Below are 21,699 nucleotides of genomic sequence, written 5' to 3'. Positions count from 1 at the left end.
CTAAGCTAACCACATTTACCACATTATCTGGCAACGAATTCCAGAGTTTAATTACACGTTGAGTGAAGAAAATTTTTCTCTGATTCATTTTAAATTTACTACATTGTAGCTTCATCGCATGCCCCCTAGTCCTAGTATTTTTGGAAAGCGTAAACAGATGCTTCACATCTACCCGTTCAATTCTATTCATTATTTTATAGACCTCTATCATATCTCCTCTCAGCTGCCTTTTCTCCAAGCTGAAGAGCCCTAGCCGCTTTAGCCTTTCCTCATAGGGAAGTCGTCCCATCCCCTTTATCATTTTCGTCGCCCTTCTCTGCACCTTTTCTAATTCCACTTTATCTTTTTTGAGATGCAGCGACCATAATTGAACACAATATTCGAGGTGCGGTCGCACCATGAAGCGATACAAAGGCATTATAACATCCTCAGTTTTGTTTTCCATTCCTTTCCTAATAATACCTAACATTCTATTTGCTTTCTTAGCCGCAGTAGCACACTGAGCAGAAGGGTTTCAACATATTCTCCTGAACCTAGCTCCACAATCCCTGGTGTCTAGTGGTAAAAGACTGGAGCAATTCCCCAGTCACTCCTTCCCTCTAGAAGGCTGGGTTCAAAATGGCACCAGACAACCCCTAGCAGTAATCTCGCAGTACAACCTCTAAGGGTCAAGCTGCCATTAAGAGCTCCTTGACCCCTAATGGTGTCTCTCAATGGACCCATAAAATCTCCACTGACAGTCCCACTCCCTCCGCCATGAAGGGTAAGGAGGCACCAACATATTTATGTAAGTTTCAACACAGAAAGGAAAGGAAGATTTACTGCTTCTAATACTCCAAAAGGCTATCTGATAAAGTTTATTTTGTTTGTTTGTGATTATTGAAGTCCAAGAAATTGTTATAGTTTCCATTTTACACACCTGCCCTATGTTGACTAAAAGTGTGGATAGCCCTAGGAACTGCCAAAGTGGTATGTTGCAGGTACTGAGGGAGTGTTTAGGAAATACAGCATGTTCAGCTCTGACCATCTCCTGTCAGATCCTTCTAGTTTCTTCCACTCATGATTCAGCGTTGCTCTGATAAATAGCCTTTCAGTGAGCTGCACAGGTTAAGGTAAAATTATGTATAATCATACCTGATAATTTTCTTTCCATTAATCATAGCTGATCAATCCATAGACTGGTGGGTTGTGTCCATCTACCAGCAGGTGGAGATAGAGAGCAAACTTTTGCCTCCCTATATGTGGTCATGTGCTGCCGGAAACTCCTCAGTATGTCGATATCAAAGCTCCATCCGCAGGACTCAGCACTTAGAGAATTACACCCACGAAGGGACACTCTGCCCAGCTCACCACCGCCGAAACGGGGGAGGGGAATTAACCCAGCTCATCCCCACACAAGTGGGGGAGGGGAATCCGTCCAGCTCATCCCCGCGGAGCGGGGGAGGGACACCACACCCGCCGATGCGGGGGGATCTGGCTTATCCTGCAACCGCAACCGCGGGAGGAGCTGACTGACCCTAACACCGCCGAAGCGGGAGGGGTACAAAGCTGCCCTACAGCCGCACGAAGCGGGAGGGAGTGCCGGCAGAATTTTAAGTCTCAATCCAGCCCCGTAAAACGGAGGGGAGAGGAATGCAGCAGCTCACTGTAACACAAACTCGTCTTAACTCTTGAAGAATCCAAGTGAAAAAACTTGAACACGAAGTCTTTCTGAAGTAACTGAAGACTAAACTTGAACCTGAAATGCAACCAGAATAAAAACAGTACAGATATCTGGGAGGGGCTATGGATTGATCAGCTATGATTAATGGAAAGAAAATTATCAGGTATGATTATACATAATTTTACCTTCCATATCATCAAGCTGATCAATCCATAGACTGGTGGGATGTACCGAAGCAGTACTCACCCAGGGCGGGACATTGAAATCCCTGACCTCAACACTGAAGCTCCAAACCGGGCCTCCGCCCGTGCAGCCACAGTCAAACGGTAATGCTTGGAGAATGTATGAGCCGAAGCCCAAGTTGCCGCCTTGCATATCTCTTCCAAGGAGACGGATCCGGCCTCTGCCATCGAGGCCGCCTGAGCTCTCGTGGAGTGAGCCTTCAGCTGGATAGGCGGCACCTTCCCCGCGGCCACATAAGCCGCTGCAATGGCTTCCTTGACCCATCTTGCCACTGTAGGCTTAGCAGCCTGCAGACCCTTACGAGGACCTGCAAACAGGACAAACAGATGATCCGATTTCCGGAAATCATTGGTCACTTCCAAGTATCTGATGATGACTCGTCTCACATCCAGATATTTAAGAGCAGAGTACTCCTCTGGGTAGTCCTCCCTACGAAAGGAAGGGAGACAGAGCTGCTGATTCACATGGAAGCGAGAAACAATCTTGGGCAGGAAGGAAGGCACTGTGCGAATAGTCACTCCTGCCTCAGTGAACTGCAGAAAAGGCTCTCGACATGAGAGTGCCTGGAGCTCGGAAACTCTTCTGGCTGAAGTGATAGCCACCAAAAAGACTGCTTTCAACGTCAGGTCTTTCAGAGATGCCCTCGACAAGGGTTCAAAAGGCGGCTTCTGCAATGCTCTTAGTACCAGGTTGAGATTCCACGCAGGCACCACTGAGTGCAGAGGAGGGCGCAGGTGATTAACTCCCTTGAGAAAGCGCACCACATGTGGCTGCAAAGCCAGGGAAGCACCCTTCAGGCGGCCCCTGAAGCAAGCCAGAGCCGCTACCTGGACTTTAAGGGAACTGAGCGACAGGCCTTTCTCCAGACCTTCTTGCAGGAACGCCAACACTGAAGAAATGGGAGCAGTGAAGGGAGAAAGTGAGCCTGCTTCACACCACGCTGCAAAGATACGCCAAACCCTGGCGTAAGCAGTAGAAGTAGAGCGCTTCCTCGCTCTCAGCATAGTGGCGATGACCTTGTCTGAGAAGCCCTTCTTCCTCAGACGCTGCCGCTCAATAGCCAGGCCGTAAGACCAAAGGGGGAGGGATCCTCCATCACCACGGGACCCTGATGTAACAGGCCCTGCTCCACTGACAGCCGCAGAGGATCGTCGACTGAGAGCCTGATCAAGTCCGCATACCAGGGACGCCTGGGCCAATCCGGACCCACCAGGATTACCCTGCCGGGATGCTTTGCCACCCGGTCTAGCACCCTGCCCAACATGGGCCAGGGCGAGAACACATAGAGAAGCTCTTGTGTCGGCCACTGTTGGAGAAGAGCATCTACTCCCAGGGATCGAGGGTCCCGTCCTCTGCTGAAAAAGCGCGGCACTTGGCAATTGGCCGATGACGCCATCAGATCTAGGCTCGGCTGGCCCCAGCGCTTCGTGATGTCCAAGAACGCCTGAGCAGATAGCTGCCACTCTCCGGGCTCCAAGGTATGGCGACTGAGAAAGTTCGCCTTGACATTCATGACTCCGGCAATGTGGGCCGCTGAAAGCTGCTCCAGGTTCACTTCCGCCCACTGGCAAAGATTCATAGCCTCCTTGGCTAGAGGGGTGCTCTTGGTACCTCCCTGGCGGTTGACATAGGCCACAGCCGTGGCATTGTCCGACAGGACCCGTACAGACTTCAACACCAGTACCGGGATGAACTCCAAAAGCGCCAACCGAATGGCTCTGAGTTCCAGGAGGTTGATAGACCACTTTGCCTCTGCAGGAGACCAGAGCCCCTGCGCTGTCCTTCCCAAGCAGTGGGCTCCCCAGCCCGACAACGAGGCGTCCGTCGTGACGACAATCCACTCTGGGGTCACCAGAGGCATTCCCGCAGACAACTTGTCTGTCTGCATCCACCAGCTCAGCGCCTTGCGCACTGCTGGGTCCAAGGGAAGGCGCACAGCATAATCCTCCGACATCGGAGTCCAGCGCTGCAGCAAAGAGTGTTGAAGCGGTCTCATATGAGCCCTGGCCCAGGGCACAACTTCCATCGTGGCCGTCATAGAGCCCAACAGCTGCACATAGTCCCAAGCCCGAAGGGAAGAGGCTACTAGGAACTGGTCCACCTGAGCCTGAAGTTTGACAATCCGATTGTCTGGCAGGAACACTCTGCCCACTTGGGTGTCGAATCGAACTCCCAGGTACTCCAGGGACTGAGTCGGGCGCAGCTGGCTCTTCTCCCAGTTGATGATCCATCCCAGGGAGCTCAAAAGAGCAACTACCCGGTCCACAGCTTTGCCGCACTCTGCATAAGAGGGGGCTCGGATCAACCAGTCGTCCAGGTAAGGATGGACTTGTACCCCTTCCTTTCGTAGGAAGGCCGCGATGACCACCATTACTTTGGAAAAGGTCCGCGGAGCAGTAGCCAACCCGAAAGGGAGGGCTCTGAACTGGAAGTGTCGTCCCAGGACTGCAAAACGCAGAAAGCGTTGATGAGGAGGCCAGATGGGAATATGCAGGTACGCTTCCTTGATGTCCAAGGATGCCAGGAACTCTCCTGCCTTCACTGCCGCTATAACAGAGCGGAGAGTCTCCATGCGAAAGTGCCGCACTTTCAAGGCCCGATTGACCCCTTTGAGGTCGAGGATAGGCCGGACAGAACCTCCTTTCTTTGGTACCACAAAGTAAATGGAGTAACGTCCCTTGCCAAGCTGACTTTCTGGCACCGGAACGACCGCGCCCAGGCTGATCAGATTGTCCAAGGTCTGCTGCACTGCCACAGCTTTGACCGGAGACTTACAGGGAGAGAGTACAAACCCGTCTTTTAAGGGTCGGCAGAACTCTAGTTTGTAGCCGTCTCTGATGACTTCCAGCACCCACGCGTCTGAAGTTATTGTGGTCCACTCGCCCAGAAACGAGGACAGCCGTCCTCCAATCTGCACTGGGGCGTGGACCAAGACCCCGTCATTGGGTACGAGACCCTGGGGGAGGACCGGAGGGAGCACCTCCGGGACGGCGGTCTCTGCGAAAGGAATGCTGCTTGGGGGAGAAATTCCTCTTGAAGGAAGAGGGGGCAGAGCCCGACTTGCCCGGGCGGTACCGACGGGCTTCCTGCAACCGTCCTCTGGAGGTACCGGGACGAGTACTAGCCCGAGCCCTGACCTCTGGTAATTTCTTGCCCTTAGACGTGCCGAGATCGGTCACGATTTTGTCCAGCTCGACCCCAAAGAGCAGCTTGCCTTTAAAAGGCAACCTAGCCAGACGGGATTTAGAGGCGTGGTCAGCAGACCAATGTTTCAGCCAAAGCCACCGCCGCGCAGAGATTGTCTGAGCCATGCCTTTCGCTGAGGCCCTCAAGACATCATACAGCAAGTCTGCCAAATAGGCTAAGCCCGATTCCAGGGCCGGCCAATCAGCCCTCAAGGAATGATCCGAGGGGGAAGCCCGCTGCACCATAGTCAGGCACGCCCTGGCCACATAGGAGCCGCAAACTGAGGCCTGCAAACTTAAAGCAGCCGCCTCAAAGGACGACCTTACGGCCGCCTCCAATCTTCTGTCTTGGGCGTCCTTTAGGGCCGTGCCACCTTCCACCGGCAACGCCGTTTTCTTAGTCACCGCAGTGATTAAAGAATCCACGGTAGGCCACAGATAGGCCTCACGTTCACTTTCAGGCAAAGGATAGAGGCGGGACATAGCCCTAGCCACTTTAAGGCTCGCTTCCGGGATATCCCACTGAGCCGAAATTAAGGTGTGCATAGCATCATGCACGTTGAAGGTTCTAGGCGGGCGCTTCGTCCCCAGCATAATGGCAGAACCAACAGGGGCTGAGGGAGAGATGTCCTCCTGAGAGGAAATCTTCAAAATGCCCATGGCCTGCACTAACAGGTTGGGCAAATCCTCTGAGCTAAAGAGCCGCGCTGTAGAGGGGTCATCCGCTCCATCCGAGCGGGGATCCGTCTCCTCCAAGGAATCCGCAAAGGACCGTTGGGAGAACTCAGAAACGCTGCCCTCATCTACATCGGAGGAGACAAAGTCCTCCAAGGCCTGGGAATCAACCCGAGGGCGTTTACCTCCGGGGGCCTCAACCTCTTTACCAGACGAGGGAGCAGGGGCAGCGTTTTGCATAAGGAAGGCCTGATGCAGCAGCAAAACAAACTCGGGGGAGAAACCCCCCAGACTGTGCACTTCCGCAGCCTGGGCTACAGCCCTAGACGCACTCTCAACCGGCGCTCGCAAGAGCGGGGGAGAGACATGCTGCGCATCCAAAATGGCGTCCGGCGCGACACTCCGCGAAGGAGCCGCGCGGGAAGAACGGCGCTTAAGTTTAGCCGCTTTTGTGCCGTCGCCCAAATTAAGGGCGTTCATGGCATTAACGTCTCCCACCTCAAGGGCGGCCCAAGAAGAAGCCGTCCGAGCCGCATGGCCGGCCAAGATGGCGGAGGCGAGCAGCGGGGGATGGGCGTTTATGGCGGGAAAACCCGCCACACCGGAGGAAGGACCGGGACACTCATCGGTCACGAAACTGTCACCCAACAAGGGCGAATCAGACTTTAAGACCCCCGCATCCCCTCTAGAAGCGCACAAGCGATCCGGGGAGCGACTCTTTGCGCCCTCGCCCTCCGACGCCATAGGCCACGTGGAGATCAATCGGGGAACCCCCTGCCCGCTATAAAAAGGTAAAAATTACCTGCTTTCCGCTCCGAGCTGTAACGACCTGGTGTCCCAGTGAGTAGCTGCAATAAACGTTTAAATAAACGTCGAAATAAACGCCTTTAAGGACGTTCAAAATTTTTTTTTTTTTAACGGAGCCAGCGGGAGGGGGGAGAAAAGGAGGGACCTGGCGCCACCAGGTTTGCACTTGCTCAAGAAGAGCCCTCAACCCCAGGCACTCAACAAAACCTAAAAATTAGGCTTGGAGGCCTAGCCAGAGCTGCTGCTGTGTGTGACCACCACCTGCTGAGATAGAGAACATACTGAGGAGTTTCCGGCAGCACATGACCACATATAGGGAGGCAAAAGTTTGCTCTCTATCTCCACCTGCTGGTAGATGGACACAACCCACCAGTCTATGGATTGATCAGCATGATGATATGGAAGCACTGATGCACTTGTTTGTCAAGATCGTCAGGAAGATATTTAGGCCTACAGAGTAGAAAGCTTAAAGTAAACAGTGCCAGGATGGTGACTTCATTATTCATATTTACTATGCATGTTGGTTACAAATAAAATAGCCATGAAGACCTGAATGGAAATGAACAATGGCAAGACAGAATTATAGTTGGTTTTACCTGACAGGTTTGGAAACCTGTGAGCTGAACTTGGTGAATTCTCCAGGGGCTGTCCATTCAGATCCTGTCTGAAATAGGAGATATGGAACAGTGAGAAAAGCAATGCAAATCAAACCACTCTTGGGACACCCTAAAAACAAACAGGAAACTATGGAGGTTAATTTAGAAATATCTAGTGTCATTTACCACTATTTACTATGGAGATCCACACTATGCAGCAATTTCAAGGAGGTGTGATTGGGGTGTGGTTGGACAGGCCAAAATGTTTGTGATGTATTTACTACTACTACTTAACATTTCTAGAGCGCTACTAGGGTTACGGAGCGCTGTACAGATTAACAAAGAAGGACAGTCCCTGCTCAAAGAGCTTACAATCTAAAGGATGAAATGTCAAGTTGTGGCAGTCTAGATTTCCTGAGTAGAGGTATGGTGGTTAGGTGCCGAAGGCGATATTGAAGAGGTGGGCTTTGAGCAAGGATTTGAAGATGGGCAGGGAGGGGGCCTGGCGTATGGGCTCAGGAAGTTTATTCCAAGCATGGGGTGAGGTGAGGCAGAAAGGGCGGAGCGTGGAGTTGACGGTGGAGGAGAAGGGTACTGAAAGGAGGGATTTGTCTTGAGAGCGGAGGTTGCGGGTAGGAACGTAAGGGGAGATGAGGGTAGAGAGGTAGGGAGGGGCTGCAGATCGAGTGCATTTGAAGGTTATTAGGAGAAGCTTGAACTGTATGCTGTACCTGATCGGAAGCCAGTGAAGTGACTTGAGTAGAGGGGTGATATGAGTATATCGGTCCAGGCGGAAGATGAGACGTGCAGCAGAGTTCTGAACGGACTGAAGGGGGGATAGATGGTTAAGTAGGAGGCCAGTAAGGAGAAGGTTGCAGTAGTCAAGGCGAGAGGTAATCAGAGAGTGGATGAAGGTTTGGGTGGTGTGCTCAGAGAGGAAATGGCAAATTTTGCTAATGTTGTAGAGGAAGAAGCGACAGGTCTTGGCAATCTGCTGGATATGCGCAGAGAAGGAGAGGGAGGAGTCGAAGATGACTCCGAGGTTGCGGGCAGATGAGACGGGGACGATGAGGGTGTTATCAACTGAGATAGAGAGTGGAGGGAGAGGAGAAGTGGGTTTGGGTGGGAAGACAATAAGCTCGATCTTGGCCATGTTCAGTTTCAGGTGGCGGTTGGACATCCAGGCAGCAATGTCGGATAAGCAGGCCGATATTTTGGCCTGGGTTTCCGCAGTGATGTCTGGTGTGGAGAGATAAAGCTGGGTGTCGTCAGCATAAAGATGGTATTGGAAACCATGAGATGAGATCAGGGAGCCCAGGGAAGAGGTGTAGATTGAAAAAAGAAGGGGTCCAAGGACGGATCCTTGAGGGACTCCAACAGAGAGCAGGATGGGGGTGGAGGAAGAACCTTGAGAGTGTACTCTAAAGGTACGGTGGGAGAGATAAGAGGAGAACCAGGAGAGGACAGAGCCCTGGAACCCAAATGAGGCCAGTGTGGTAAGAAGTAAAATGTGATTGACAGTGTCAAAAGCGGCGGATAGGTCGAGGAGGATGAGGATGGAGTAGTGACCTTTGGATTTGGCAAGGAACAGGTCATTGCAGACTTTAGATAGTGCCGTCTCAGTCGAGTGTAAGAGGCGAAAGCCGGATTGAAGCGGATCGAGAATGGCATGAGAGGAGAGAAAATCAAGGCAGCGGCTGTGAACAGCGCGTTCAAGTATCTTGGAGAGGAAGGGTAGGAGGGAAATGGGGCAGTAGTTGGAGGGACAGGTAGGGTCGAGTGATGGTTTTTTGAGGTGTGACTACAGCATGCTTGAAGGTGTCAGGGACAGTTGCAGTGGAGAGAGAGAGGTTGAGGATATGACAGATGGGGGGGGGGGGTGATAGTAGGAGAGATGGTGTTAAGTAAGTTGGTGGGGATGGGGTTAGAGGAACAGGTGGTGCATTTCGAGGAAGAAAGAAGATGGGCGGTTTCCTCTTCGGTGATATCAGGAAACAAGGAGAAGGAGGCCTGGGTTGGTTGGTTGCGGGAGTGGGTTATAGGGTGAAGAGGAGAAGATGGTTTGGTGGTGAATTCTAGGTTGATCTTCTGCACCTTGTCGCAGAAGTAGTCAGCCAGTGATTGAGGAGAGGTGGGAGCGGGGGGCACTTTGAGGAGAGAATTAAGGGTGGCGAAGAGACGGCGAGGGTTAGAGCTGAGGGAAGTAGTCAATTGTGTGTAATAGTCCTGTTTGGCGAGGAATAAGGAGGACTGGAAGGAAGACAGCATGAATTTATAATGAATGAAATCAGTATGGGTGCGAGAATTCCTCCAGAGGCGTTCAGCCGATCGGGCGCAGGAGCGAAGGTATCGGGTGCAAGGGGTCAGCCAGGGCTGGGGATTAGTACGCCTAGTGGGACGGGAAGATTTATTCAATACTAATGGTTATGAAACACAACGGGGGTAATTTTATAACAGGACACATGTTCAAAGTCTAAGACAGTGCACATTTTGAGCTTATTTTGTAAAGGCAACATAGATTCCTATAATTTTTGGCACCCTGAACCAGCCTCACTTAATACCATGCAAACTCACATGCACAAATTCACACCTGCTCCGAAAATTGTATAAATGTGTGTGTGTACTCACATATTTTGTAAAATACATGTGTACACTGAAGCTGAGCCCAGCTCTGCCCAAACTATGTCCTTGGTACCACCTATATGAGCCTGAATAAAAGTATGAGTGAGCGTTCAGTGTGCAAATACCACCATGCAAGCAATTTATACAGTGTTTTATAACATTACTCTGAGAGTACTTTAATAAGAGGGTGACCAGGCAGGAAAGGAACACAACACATATGGTGAGCCTATGCTGAAAACTGCCTTCTTCAAATGCATGTAGCTTCCATCCACTTATACTTAAAAGTCACAGTACATAGAACATATTCAGGTCAAAAGGTATATTTAGCACAGGGATGGAAAACCTATATGTAATTTTACTCTTCTTCTCCAGGTGCAACTATATGAACTCTCTATTGCATTTATTTGCAGCTGCTCATTTTTCATGTAATAATTTATAAACCAGCTATTCAGCATTTCTAAGCAGTGAACAGCCAATACTCACATACCCTGTGATATTCGGAAAGCAGCAGTCAGCATTTTCAAAGGCACTAATCATTGCAGACTGACTTTGACCCAGGTATTCATTGCAGAGCCTAAGGTTAAAGGGCCAGAACTGAGAAACCCTGTGCAGAGTTGGGAAATGATGTCATGGGCCAGGGGGTATTGAAGGACCAGGCTCTCCTCTGACGCCTTCACCTTCTTTAGCATCTAGCTGCCTTGCCTTGCCTTGCCCTGCCTGACTCCAGCCTTGCTCTGACTGACTCCAGCCTTGCTTACCCTGCCTAGCCTTGCTTCCTGCTTGCCCTGGCTGGTCTCCCTAGCCTGGCCATACCTTCTGCTCTCCTGGCCTTATCCTCTCTAGCCTTGTCTCCAGTCCAGCCTTGCCTGCTTCGTCTCCAATCCTGCCTTGCCAAGCCTCCAGCCTTGTCTGGTCTGGTCCAGGTGACTTGTATGCCACTACTCGGGGCCCGGCCAACCTCAGGGTTGACCAGGTAGCACCAACTCGGCTGCAACCCAAGGGGCTGACCTTCCTTGAGTTGTGGCACTACACCACTTGGGATTCTATAGACCTCGATCATATCCCCTCTCAGCTGTCTCTTTTTCAAGCTTTACAGCCCTAAACCCTTTAGACTTTCCTCATATTAAAGGCGTTCCATCCTCTTTATGATTTAGGTCACCTTCTTTGAACCTTTTCTAATTTTGCTATTTCTTTTTTGAGATACGGTGACCAGAATTGCACACAATATTCAAGGTGAGATCACACCATGAAGTGATACAGAGGCATTATAATATTCTTCGACTTATTTTCCATCCCTTTTCTAATAATTCCTAGCATTATGATGTTTTTTGGCCGCCGCCACACACTGGACAGAAGATTTCAGCATATTGTCTACAATGACACCTAGATCTTTTTCTCAGGTGCTGACTTCTAAGGTGAACCCTAGCATCAAGTAACTATGATTTGGATTATTCTTCCCAATGTGCATCACCTTACATTGTACACATTAAATTTCATATGTCATTTGGAAGCTCAGTCTTCCAGTTTCCTAAGGTCTTCCTGCAATTTTTCACAGTCCATATCCACAACACTACAGTAATCTCTATGTGCTAAAGTTTGCACTGTCATACGAAAGTCGTGAAATCTAAATAACTCACAATTGAAAAGGCACAGTTTACAAAAGATTCTTTTCAAAATAGAGCCTGCAGATTAAAAGAAAACTGTGAATCTAACAGTACTGCAAGATACCTCATTTCATCACAGATTTGTACATCCACATTTCCTAAACAATTTTTTAAAGGGAAACACAGGAGTTAGGAGCTAAATCACTAGATGGTACAGAAGGTATGGTTGGTCCATAAGATGAGTTTAGTTTAATTTTTTTTAATGCTTTCTATATCTTTCAAAACAATAATATAGTAATCTATGTATAACAAAAGAAAAAGAGAAAAATGAAGATAATAGATAAAATAGATTACAAAATTGGTAATTAAAATAGCATTGATTTAAAACATGGGAACCGACGCTATAGAAATGCTAAGTAGTAGTAGTAGTAGTTGTGTAAGGGTAATGGGAGGGAGAGGTCAAGCAAGGAAACTGGAGAAACTTTAGGATCTATACTTGCTACTTTCAAATATAGTGCATATTTTCTTATTGTTTTGAAAATTTGCTAAAATTACATATCAACGGACAAAAAAATCAAAAGACACACATCTAGGACAAAAAACCCCACAAAATTACCACTCACGGGACCAAATCAGAAGAAATCATTTTATCACTGCTTTAGTTAGACTACAAGTTATTCAAGAAATGTTTGCAGTGCATCCTCTTTCTAAAAGTTTATTTTTTCTGTATTTTTGAATACTGGAAAACGTTTACCCCCCCCCCCCCCCCCCCCCTGTTTTCTAAGCCGTGCTAATGGCTGCTGTCCTCTAATGCCAACACAGTCCATTCACTTTGAATGGGCTGTGTCAGCATTGCCGTGCAGCTTAGTAAACAGGGGAACTTGCATTTTTAGACATTTTCCGATAAACGTTTATTTCACCATTTGAACGTCATATTGAATGCCCCTCCACATTTACATACTGTTAAAATACCATAGCTGTTACATAGTTGAGTGCATTTTGGCAATAAACTATTATAGTCAACTTTTTGGAAGAGATTGCATGAAGAAGAGTATCTTAGGTATCTAGGGTAATTTTCAGAGAGGGTCTAAAGCAGGGTGTCCAACCTCAGTTCTCGAGGGCCACAATCCAGTCAGGTTTTCAGGATTTCCCCAATGAATATGCATGAGATCTATTTTTATGCACTGCCTCAATGTTATGCAAATAGGTCTCATGCATATTCAATGATACAATATACTTGGGTTACTAATGCATATTCATTGAGGAAATCCTGAAAACCTGACCAGGCTAGAAACACCTAACTTCAGGAGTTAGGAAGCTAGATTAGCCCCTTTTATACTGCAACTGAGTGGCTACATTTAACTCCTCATAGAACAGAGAGGCCTGGAGATGATCCAGATAGGGAGGGACTTATTTGCCAAGCTACAGTGCTCAAATTCTGACTTGATCAAAGGAAAAATTTCAGTTGTAACTCTGTTGCAACCGAAAGTTATCCTATATCTAACCAGCCAACATTTCATTAGTTAGGTTAGGCACTTGGTCTATACCACTAATTCACCCCTTAATTATTTGGAACCTGCGAATTCTGAGATCCTAGAGTTATGCTACATTTTTCACATTCAAAACTCCAGACCACGCATCAAACTTTTCTATCAAGATTAGCAATTACATGTGTGCTATAAAGTAGACTTTAAACCAGACTTCACGCACCAAACTATTCTATCAAAATTAGCAATAAAATGCATGCTATGATGCAGACTTTAAAAGGGATACCTATGTTAATCTGATGTAGCAAAATTGACAGGAGTAGCTGATACCTTTAGATTAACCAATATATTGAGGCATGTGCTTTTGAGGGCCAGAGTACACTTTGTCATATGTCTAATAAGGTGCCACTTGCTTCTGTCAACTATGCTATAATTCAAGTAATTCCAGTTTACTAATCCCACTAATACTGTGGTGATAAACAAGATGGTGTTTTTAAAAGGAGATTAAAAAGAATCTCCAAGCAAATCTTGATATGTTTCCTATATATATTACATCTTTTGAACTCCAGGAGATTTTCTTTGGCACAAGGCAAGGATTAAGAACAAAGGCAGTAAATTTGAGAGACTGAGATAATAACCAGTATACTCGGGCTTAGATGTGAAGTGTGTTCCTGTCACAGCACATACAAAACCAAACTATTTTGAGGTGTTACCCCTGAGAGAATAATGCTAGTAGTCTGTTTGATATGTCACAGTATTTTACAACACAAAATGTTACCTTTCCTTTCCCATCACAATTAGATTAAAATGGCTTCTTACCGTTCCCACAAATGCCAGCAGTTTGGCATTGGCTGGGCTTTCATCTGTGCTGAACCAAAATTCTGAATTGTCATCGGAAGCAACAGCAAACTGGAAATCTCCTGTGCATAAAAATGCAAAATTAAAGTAAGACGTGGACACAGTAATAGGGATGGAATGGCAGTTCTGGATTCCAATCTCCAGCTCTGACTTTGGTTCCAGCCTGTACCTACCCCCTCCAGGGTGAACTGCCCCACCCATGAGTATCTGTGTTTGAAGAATTTGACAATATGAAATTTGAGAATGAAAATTACTTTAACATTTTCATAAAAATGGATTTGGATTTAATTATTTGCCTTGGATTTGGATTGGTAATTATTTGCCTTTTCCAAATCTAATCTCAAGGTGTGTTATAAATAGGTAAACAAATCATTTAAACTGCTCAGCATCCAAAGAGTCACTTAACTTTCAGAAAGTTATCAAATACTGACGGCAGTGATTCCCAACCTTTTCACTATGGTAGAACCCCTAAAATATGTTTTTTGTGCACTGAGGAACCCTAATTTATGTAAACATATATATGTTCAAATGAACAGATGCTACAATCCAATTTCTTAAAGAACCCCTGAAGAAAGTTCATGGAACCCAGTTTGAGAATCACTAGATTTTTTTTTTTTTTTTTATAATTAATTAATTTATTTATTTATTTTAACAATCCTTACATCTTGTAAAAGTAACACAGAGTTAGAAATTTGTTTTAAACGAAAAGTTTTCCACAAAACAAACATTATTATTAATCTCTTTCTTAGACCTCAAAAATGGGGGTTATTCCATAAAGATAAGGAGATCTTTTAAATACAAAATCATAAAGGGATCGGCCTAACTCAAATTCACTTTCTTAATATATTAATCAGCTGTTGAACTATTCACTGGGATCCACTGGAGAGCCTTTTTTGATCCAAGAAACTTTTTAGTTGCTCAGGCTCGAAGAAAACATATTTAACATTTAAATATTTTACAATACATTTACATGGATAGGACAAGAGAAATGAGGCTCCCATTGCCCTAGTTTCCTCTCGAAGTGCAAGGAATAATTTCCTCCTGTCTTGAGTATTTTTAGTCACATCCGGGTATATCCAAACCCGGGATCCACAAAAAATTTTCTTGGAATTTTTAAAATACAGTTTTAATATAGCACTGAGATCTTGTTCAAAAACTAACGATATGATCAAAGTTTGACGCTGGGTAACCACTGAAAAAGATTGTTCCAGAAACATTGAAAGATCTTGTATTTCTTGTTCATTCCCTCCACAAACGGCCTGGTCTCTGATTTCTTTCACTGCTTTAGACAAAGGGATATAGTAAATTTTATTTACTGGAGGAATATGAGATGGGGAGTATTGTAAATTTTCAATCAAATACTTTCGAAATAATTCCATCGGGCTCAGGCCATTTATTACAGGAAAGTTCAATATTCTTAAATTGAGACGTTTGTTAAAATTTTCCATTTGTTCAATCTTCCTCAGTATCGCCAACTTATCTTTAATCAAAGCTGTGTTAATCGTTTTCAGTGTCGCTACTTCCAATTGAATCGAATCAATTCTAGTTGTTGTATCTGTTTTTAAGTTTTCCACAGTTTCAGTTAAATCATTAACTTTACTCACAAGTGATGTGGTCTCCCGGGCCGAATTCGCTACCGTCTTTGTAAGATCTTGTATGGCTTTCCAGATCAATTCCAGCGTCACCACCTGGGGAGCTTGAAGCTCCAAGAATGATTCCTCTGCTCTCGCTGGGGGGGGAGCCGCCATTTACAGATCCGTCGCCCTCGTCTTCCGAAGCAATCGGGTCTGATCCCCTCTCCCGTTGATGAGCTGGACAAGGTGGGGGATTAACCTCCGGCAGCGAAAGGGTTGTTTCTATTGCCTGGTGGGCTGACGCTCCTTCGTCAGCACTCACAGCGGCCTGCTGAACGCCGGTATCTTGTGTGAAATTTGTTGTGAAGCGGTCAAGCGTCGTCTGGATAGGCGAAGAGGTACGAACCGTTGGCGGTAGGTTCTTTACTGCTCCTTTCCTCTTAGTATGAGGCATTTTAGGAAATAGACAAGGTAACAGTTCTTAATCCAGAGTAGCTCGATCGCTCACATTCAACATCGAGTCGCCATCTTGGAAAACCACCCCGCTTCAACCACTAGATTTTAATTTTATAAGTGACGGGAGCATGTGGAGCAGTGTTTCACATGCTTAAGTATGCACATTTAAAATTGCCTGAGTATACAACCATAAAGTATAGAACTAGATTCAGTAAATAGCACCCCAAATTGGGTGCCAAAAATATCAGTGCTCAATGATGTTCTATAATGGGCACCCATTATAGAATACCATTGTATGCCAATTTCGGTATGCATGGTGACTTTTATTTATTTCTATTTTTTAATAATTTGTTGTATGATTATTAACTTATATACATATTTTGAGAATATCATTTTTATTAATTATACATGCTATGGTTTTCATGCTTTTTTAATTGCACATTTTTATTTACATATTTATATATGTGCTATTAGGTGTTAGTAATATGTATGTATTTATTTTGGGTTGTAGCCCCTGATGTTACATGAAATAATTTAAATGTTCTTAATATCCATTAAAAATGTTACAAAATTGTCACAGTCCTAAGATGATATTTAAGAACAAAGAGCAGGGAATATTTTAAGAGCACTTGCTAATATTTCCCCACCACTTACCTATAAGGTAAGAATGATTTACAATTGCAAGAATACAAAGGAATTAAATGCTATATTTCTGTAATTTCACTAGCATGTACTGCAAGATTTAAAAGTATGTGCTCAGAGCATGGCACTAAGTTTTAAGAGTGTCCATGCGCTATCAGTATAACTTTAAAAGATACCATATGCTCAGAACACAAAGAGACTATATTTTTAGCTTCAAAAGGGTTTATTCAAAATACAAATATTGCAGCAAGAGATAGCTTCAAGGATTGTTACAGAGAATTTGTGCATAAAACAAAACAACAGGTTCAAATCAAAGGTTTTTAGGTTGACTTACAGTCCTTGTTACAAGCATGCTGTGGTCCAGCAGATTGATGAGCACACGGTTGCAGGGATGTCTTCCCAGCACTGCAGGGAGGCAAGCTGCAGGTTTTCCAGAGCAGCAGATCCTAAAGAAAGAGGCAGGTCCCAAAGAGACGAGCTGGGCTATTTCCAGGCTTTTTATAGTTGGCAGAGAAGCATGGTGGGTGCATGTCCTGGATCATTTGCTTCCTGGTTTGCACTGGATATTTTGCAAGGCATTATGGTTATTGCAATCTGTTCACATGATCACATTATAAGTCTTTCCTTTCTGCACATGTCTTGGCATCTTCATGTCTGATAGCTGATGGGAGGGGGCAGATATACATATCTGAGGCAATTAACAAGCAAATGCCTTGTTTATGGTTTTCCTTTGTTTTCAGTATCTGGATTTACACTTTTCCAGACTCTCTGTCTGCTGGTGGAGATGTCTTGATGAGTCTTCAGGTACCCACCTTAGTCATGCTTTTGTTACCAGTCCTTCAAGTGGGAGGGGGAGAGGAAGTTTGAAGACTTATGAAGTAGTGCCTTTTGTCCTTTTAAATGTTTCCAAAGGGAGGGGGAAGAGGGGCTTGAACTGAAAGCCAGTTTCTGCTGCAGTTTCAATAAGTTTTTTAAAATTGTATTTTTATTTCCTTTGAAAATCTGGTCTGCAATGTCTTGTGTCGAGGGATTGTGAACCTGTTCTTTATATGGGATGGGTTCGATGAGAAAAGCGCACCTAGAGATTTTGAAATCAAATCTCCTCATGAGCATTCACTGCCCTGATCTCCATTAACCCCTGATAATGTTGTTTCACATCACACATATGCTTATAAGTGTAAAGACTAGAGTAAACATATCTTTACATGCATACATTCTTTAAATATCATCCTCAAAAGGTTGTGAAATACTGTTTTCAAAGTTGCTTAATTTGGTTAAGAAACTGTCATATTTCCTTTCATAATTACTTTTGAGTAAAGTGGTATATAATAATATTACTTATTTACTTTTCATATTCTTTAAAGCAAATGGCAGGGAGGGAGGAGGAACAATGAGAGATAAAGAGGTATATAAGATGAGAATTAGAATAACAAATGGTTCCATTCTAGAACCCTGGATAGGAAAACAATTGTGGCAACCCATGACGCTGGAAATAATGGAAATGTGGCCATCTTTTTGGAAGCTGAAAAGATAATGAGATATTAATGGACATGTTGAAGGGACCTGTGAAGATTCATCAGATGGCCACAATGGCTTTGCCTAAAGCAATTGGGAACATTAATGCTATATCAATGCAGTTTTACATGTATACGTGTGATTGTGTGCATGAAATGGCTTAGGTTATATGGGGAAAGAGGATGCAGATGTGTTTTACCTGTAGAAATGGATCCTTTGATTGACTATATGCAAGTAAATGTATAGAAGGCACAGAGGCATTTGCCCCCAAATTCTATACAGCAGCAGTTTATTATAAATAATAAAAACATAAACATAAATATAACTGCCATTTTCCACAGCATGGGCAGAGCATGGGCGTTCCAACTGTTTAAAGCGTGCACTTTATTAAATATTGTCAATTAGATGCCTACCTGCTGCATTTAGGGGCCTTTTTACAAAACTGGTAAAAACTGTTTTTTTTACCACGTCCTTATGCAGGTCTTTTCCACGGACTAAGGCCATTTTCACTACCTGGGTAAAATGGCCAATTTTTCTACTTTCCCCATTAATGGCCACACACTAATTTTTCCATTAGTACGTGGCCCCTACCACCACCCATTATATAGGCGATAAGGGCTCCCATGCTAACTACACACTATTCATTAGCGGGTGGTAATGTATCTGCACTAATCGATTAGCACAGAAGATGCCCATTGTCTGCTCCCCCCAGCTAAAAAATATATTTAATTGCTGACTTATGCTAGTATTCTATTACACATTAGGGAGCTCTTCTACAAAGGCACGTAAGGGTCTATGCATGTCCAGTATGCACCAAATTGGCATTACTGTCCAGCTACCGCATGCTTAATGCCTACCACCCGGGTAGCGCGTGAGACCTTACCACTAAGTCAATGGGTGGAGGTAAGGTCTCTGGCCGAAAATGGACATGCGCTGGTTTTTATTTTGCTACACGTCCATTTTCTGGCACCTTAAAAAAGACCTTTTTCCAGGACGCAGCAAAAACTGGCCCAGCGTGCGCCCAAAAGACGTGCTCACACTGCTGCACGCCACTGTTTTCCGTGGCTTAGTAAAAGGTCCCCTAGGTGCACAAATTTACTGTTTGAGAATACTAGTTTAGTGTCTAGAGTTTGGGCACCTAACATTTAGCACCCTTTACAGAATTGCCCCCCATGATATCTGTATGTTTATGTTTATATATACTTGCTATACTGTCCTTCACAATACATGCATCAAAGTAGTTTACAACTTTGTGCACTGTACACAATCTGGCCGATATTTAGCTCATGGGAGGCAGGCTGGGTAAATCCAAATTGGAATTCATTGCCAGAGAATGTGGTAAAAGCAGTTAGCTTAGCAGGTTTAAAAAAGTTTGGATATCATCCTAAAAGAAAAGTCCATAAGTCATTATTAAGATGGACTTGGAAAATCCACTGCTTATTTCTAAGATAAGCAGCATAAAATGTATTTTGGGATCTTGCCAGGTACTTGTAACCTGCATTGGCCACTGTTGGAAACAGGATACTGGGCTTGATGGACCTTTGCTCTGTCCCAGTATGGCAATGCTTATGTTCTTATGAGCCTGGATATTCAATGTCAGGCCATTTCCAGTGACTGGCATTGAATATCTAATTTATTTTTGGCTGGTTTAAACTTAACCGGCCAAGTTAATATTCAGCATTGGCCGGTTAAGTTTACAGCAGCCAAAGATAGGACTGACTATCAGGGGCGTAGCCAGACAACAGATTTTGGGTGGGCCTAGACAAGAAGTGGGTGGGCACCAAGTGTTCTCCCCTCACCACCACCACCACCACCAAAAAAATATCCCAGCTGGTGGGAAAATGCTTCTTTCCACCTTAGCACTCTGCAGCAGGCATGTGCTGAAAACTGAGAATGCGCAGGTGCCGGTATCATGGAGAGTAGCATTTTTGTTACCATCAGGGGAAAGACTTCAGCTGGTGGAGCTTGGAATCCCCACCAGCTACTGCTAAAAGTGTGTTACTGTTGGGTGGGCTTGAGCCCTAAGTGGGTGGGCCCTGGCCCACCCAGGCCCACCTGTGGCTACGACACTGCTGAATATAGTGCTGAATATTAGCAGCTAGTCGGTTATATCGCACAATATAATCAGTTAGCTAAGCAGTAAGTGCTAATATTCAGTGGAGATAAGCAGCTATCTCACACTGAATACTAGCACTTAGCAGGTTAAGTGTTAGCCGGTTAAGTGTTATTTAACCGGTCAGTTACATAGTGCTGATTTTCGGCCAGAATATGTGCAATGTATGTGCCTATGTGCCTGGACCACCTAAAAGCTCCCCCTAACTGGAAATGTGGAAAATGTAACTACAGCAATCTTTTGTTAGATATGTTCCAAAATTAACCTCAGATATTTAGATGTTCACCTTCTATCTTCAGGAGGTCAGTTTAGAAGCCTTGCATGGCATTTGGACTTACAAATAATGGATTTCCTTGTGTAAATGGTCTGGCCCATCAAAGTAACAATTTTAGAAAAGCTATGTACTTCCCCTGCCATACTCTTTGCTCTCTCAATGACCTTAGACTTGTCCTTCCTGGTCCTAAGTGTGCCACTCTGGAATCTACCAGACATCAAGCATTCTTCTTTGCTGCCCCAACCATGTGGAACTCTTTGTCTCTCTCTATTCATTCTGAACTATTCCTGAAAAAAATCAAGACTTTGGTTAAAACATGGCTCTTCCAACAAGCCTTTCCATCATCATCACACTAGGTATGGTGTCAGTTTTCGCAGTTTGGAGTAGCCCTCTCCCTCTTACTTCCTTTTCTCTCTTCCCTTCCTATGGGCGTTGTAATGTCAGTTAATGTTGTCATGTGTGCAAGGTTTCTCTTGTTCTTTCTTATTCACCATTGTAGTTCCTTTTTTTTTAACCTTGACTACTGTTTTATTGAGTAGTGTACACCGCTTTGAACTGCTCATTGGTAAAGGCAGAATAGCAAGTATTAATAAATAAATAAATACTACATATAATCAGATTGTAAGCCCTCTGGGTGCAGGGAAATACCTGGTATACTTAAGGTAACGCACCTACTACTGAAAAATGTGTGAGCTAAATCTAAACAAACGAAGATGTATATCCACAGAATCTACAATATTGAAAGGGCGTGTTCTTGGCATACTTTGGGTAGCTCTGAAAAGTATGAATGTATCCCCTAACTTGCAATATAGAGATAGCAAAAAAGAAGGCACAGTCTTTCCAAGCATCTACTTTTTCCACCCGTGTGCAGCCATGTAATTTTATAAAAGCTCTTTTTTTTGTGTGTAAAACAAGGCTTTACACACTGAAAAATCTTTATACAGATAATCTCTTCTTTCATCCTGCAAGGAAATAATAAATGCTGAAAAGAATGTGTGGTAAGATTATTCTATCACTGGAGGATTTTAATGCAACAGTGAAATCAGCAAAATGACACTTGAGTGGTGGTTCATCCCCCAGTGCTGTCGCAATAAGACTTGGTGCACTGCACAGACATCTTTCTGCAGCACCATCCAGTTTATATTACACACATAAATACGGTTTTAAAGCAGCCCTAACAAACAGATTCTTCAAAATATTCCTCTTTCAGTCTCATTCCTTAATCTGCTTTGTCCCATTACTACCTCACATGCATTCTGGGGGATTTCAATTACCCGCATATAGACTGGGTTAATGTAACATCTGTACACGCAAGGGACATAAGATTTCTTGATGAAATCAAGGACAGCTTCATGGAACAGCTAGTTCAGGAGCCGACAAGAGAA

General features: G+C 44.9%; 1 protein-coding gene across 1 annotated transcript in view; it reads right to left on the bottom strand.

Annotated features, from left to right (window-relative positions):
- B4GALNT4 (beta-1,4-N-acetyl-galactosaminyltransferase 4) overlaps positions 1–21,699 on the bottom strand; it is a 577,155-nt gene that overhangs the window by 159,984 nt on the left and 395,472 nt on the right. Inside the window, exons 8-9 of the mRNA XM_030202455.1 lie at positions 13,702–13,802; positions 7,170–7,237 (exon numbers count right to left, since the gene is read on the bottom strand). Of these exons, the coding sequence (XP_030058315.1) occupies positions 7,170–7,237; positions 13,702–13,802 (169 nt within the window). The remainder of the gene's footprint in view (positions 1–7,169; positions 7,238–13,701; positions 13,803–21,699) is intronic.

The sequence above is a fragment of the Microcaecilia unicolor genome, chromosome 4, assembly GCF_901765095.1.
Source record: "Microcaecilia unicolor chromosome 4, aMicUni1.1, whole genome shotgun sequence".
NCBI lineage: Eukaryota > Metazoa > Chordata > Amphibia > Gymnophiona > Siphonopidae > Microcaecilia > Microcaecilia unicolor.
This window is presented reverse-complemented; position numbering and strand designations above follow the sequence as displayed.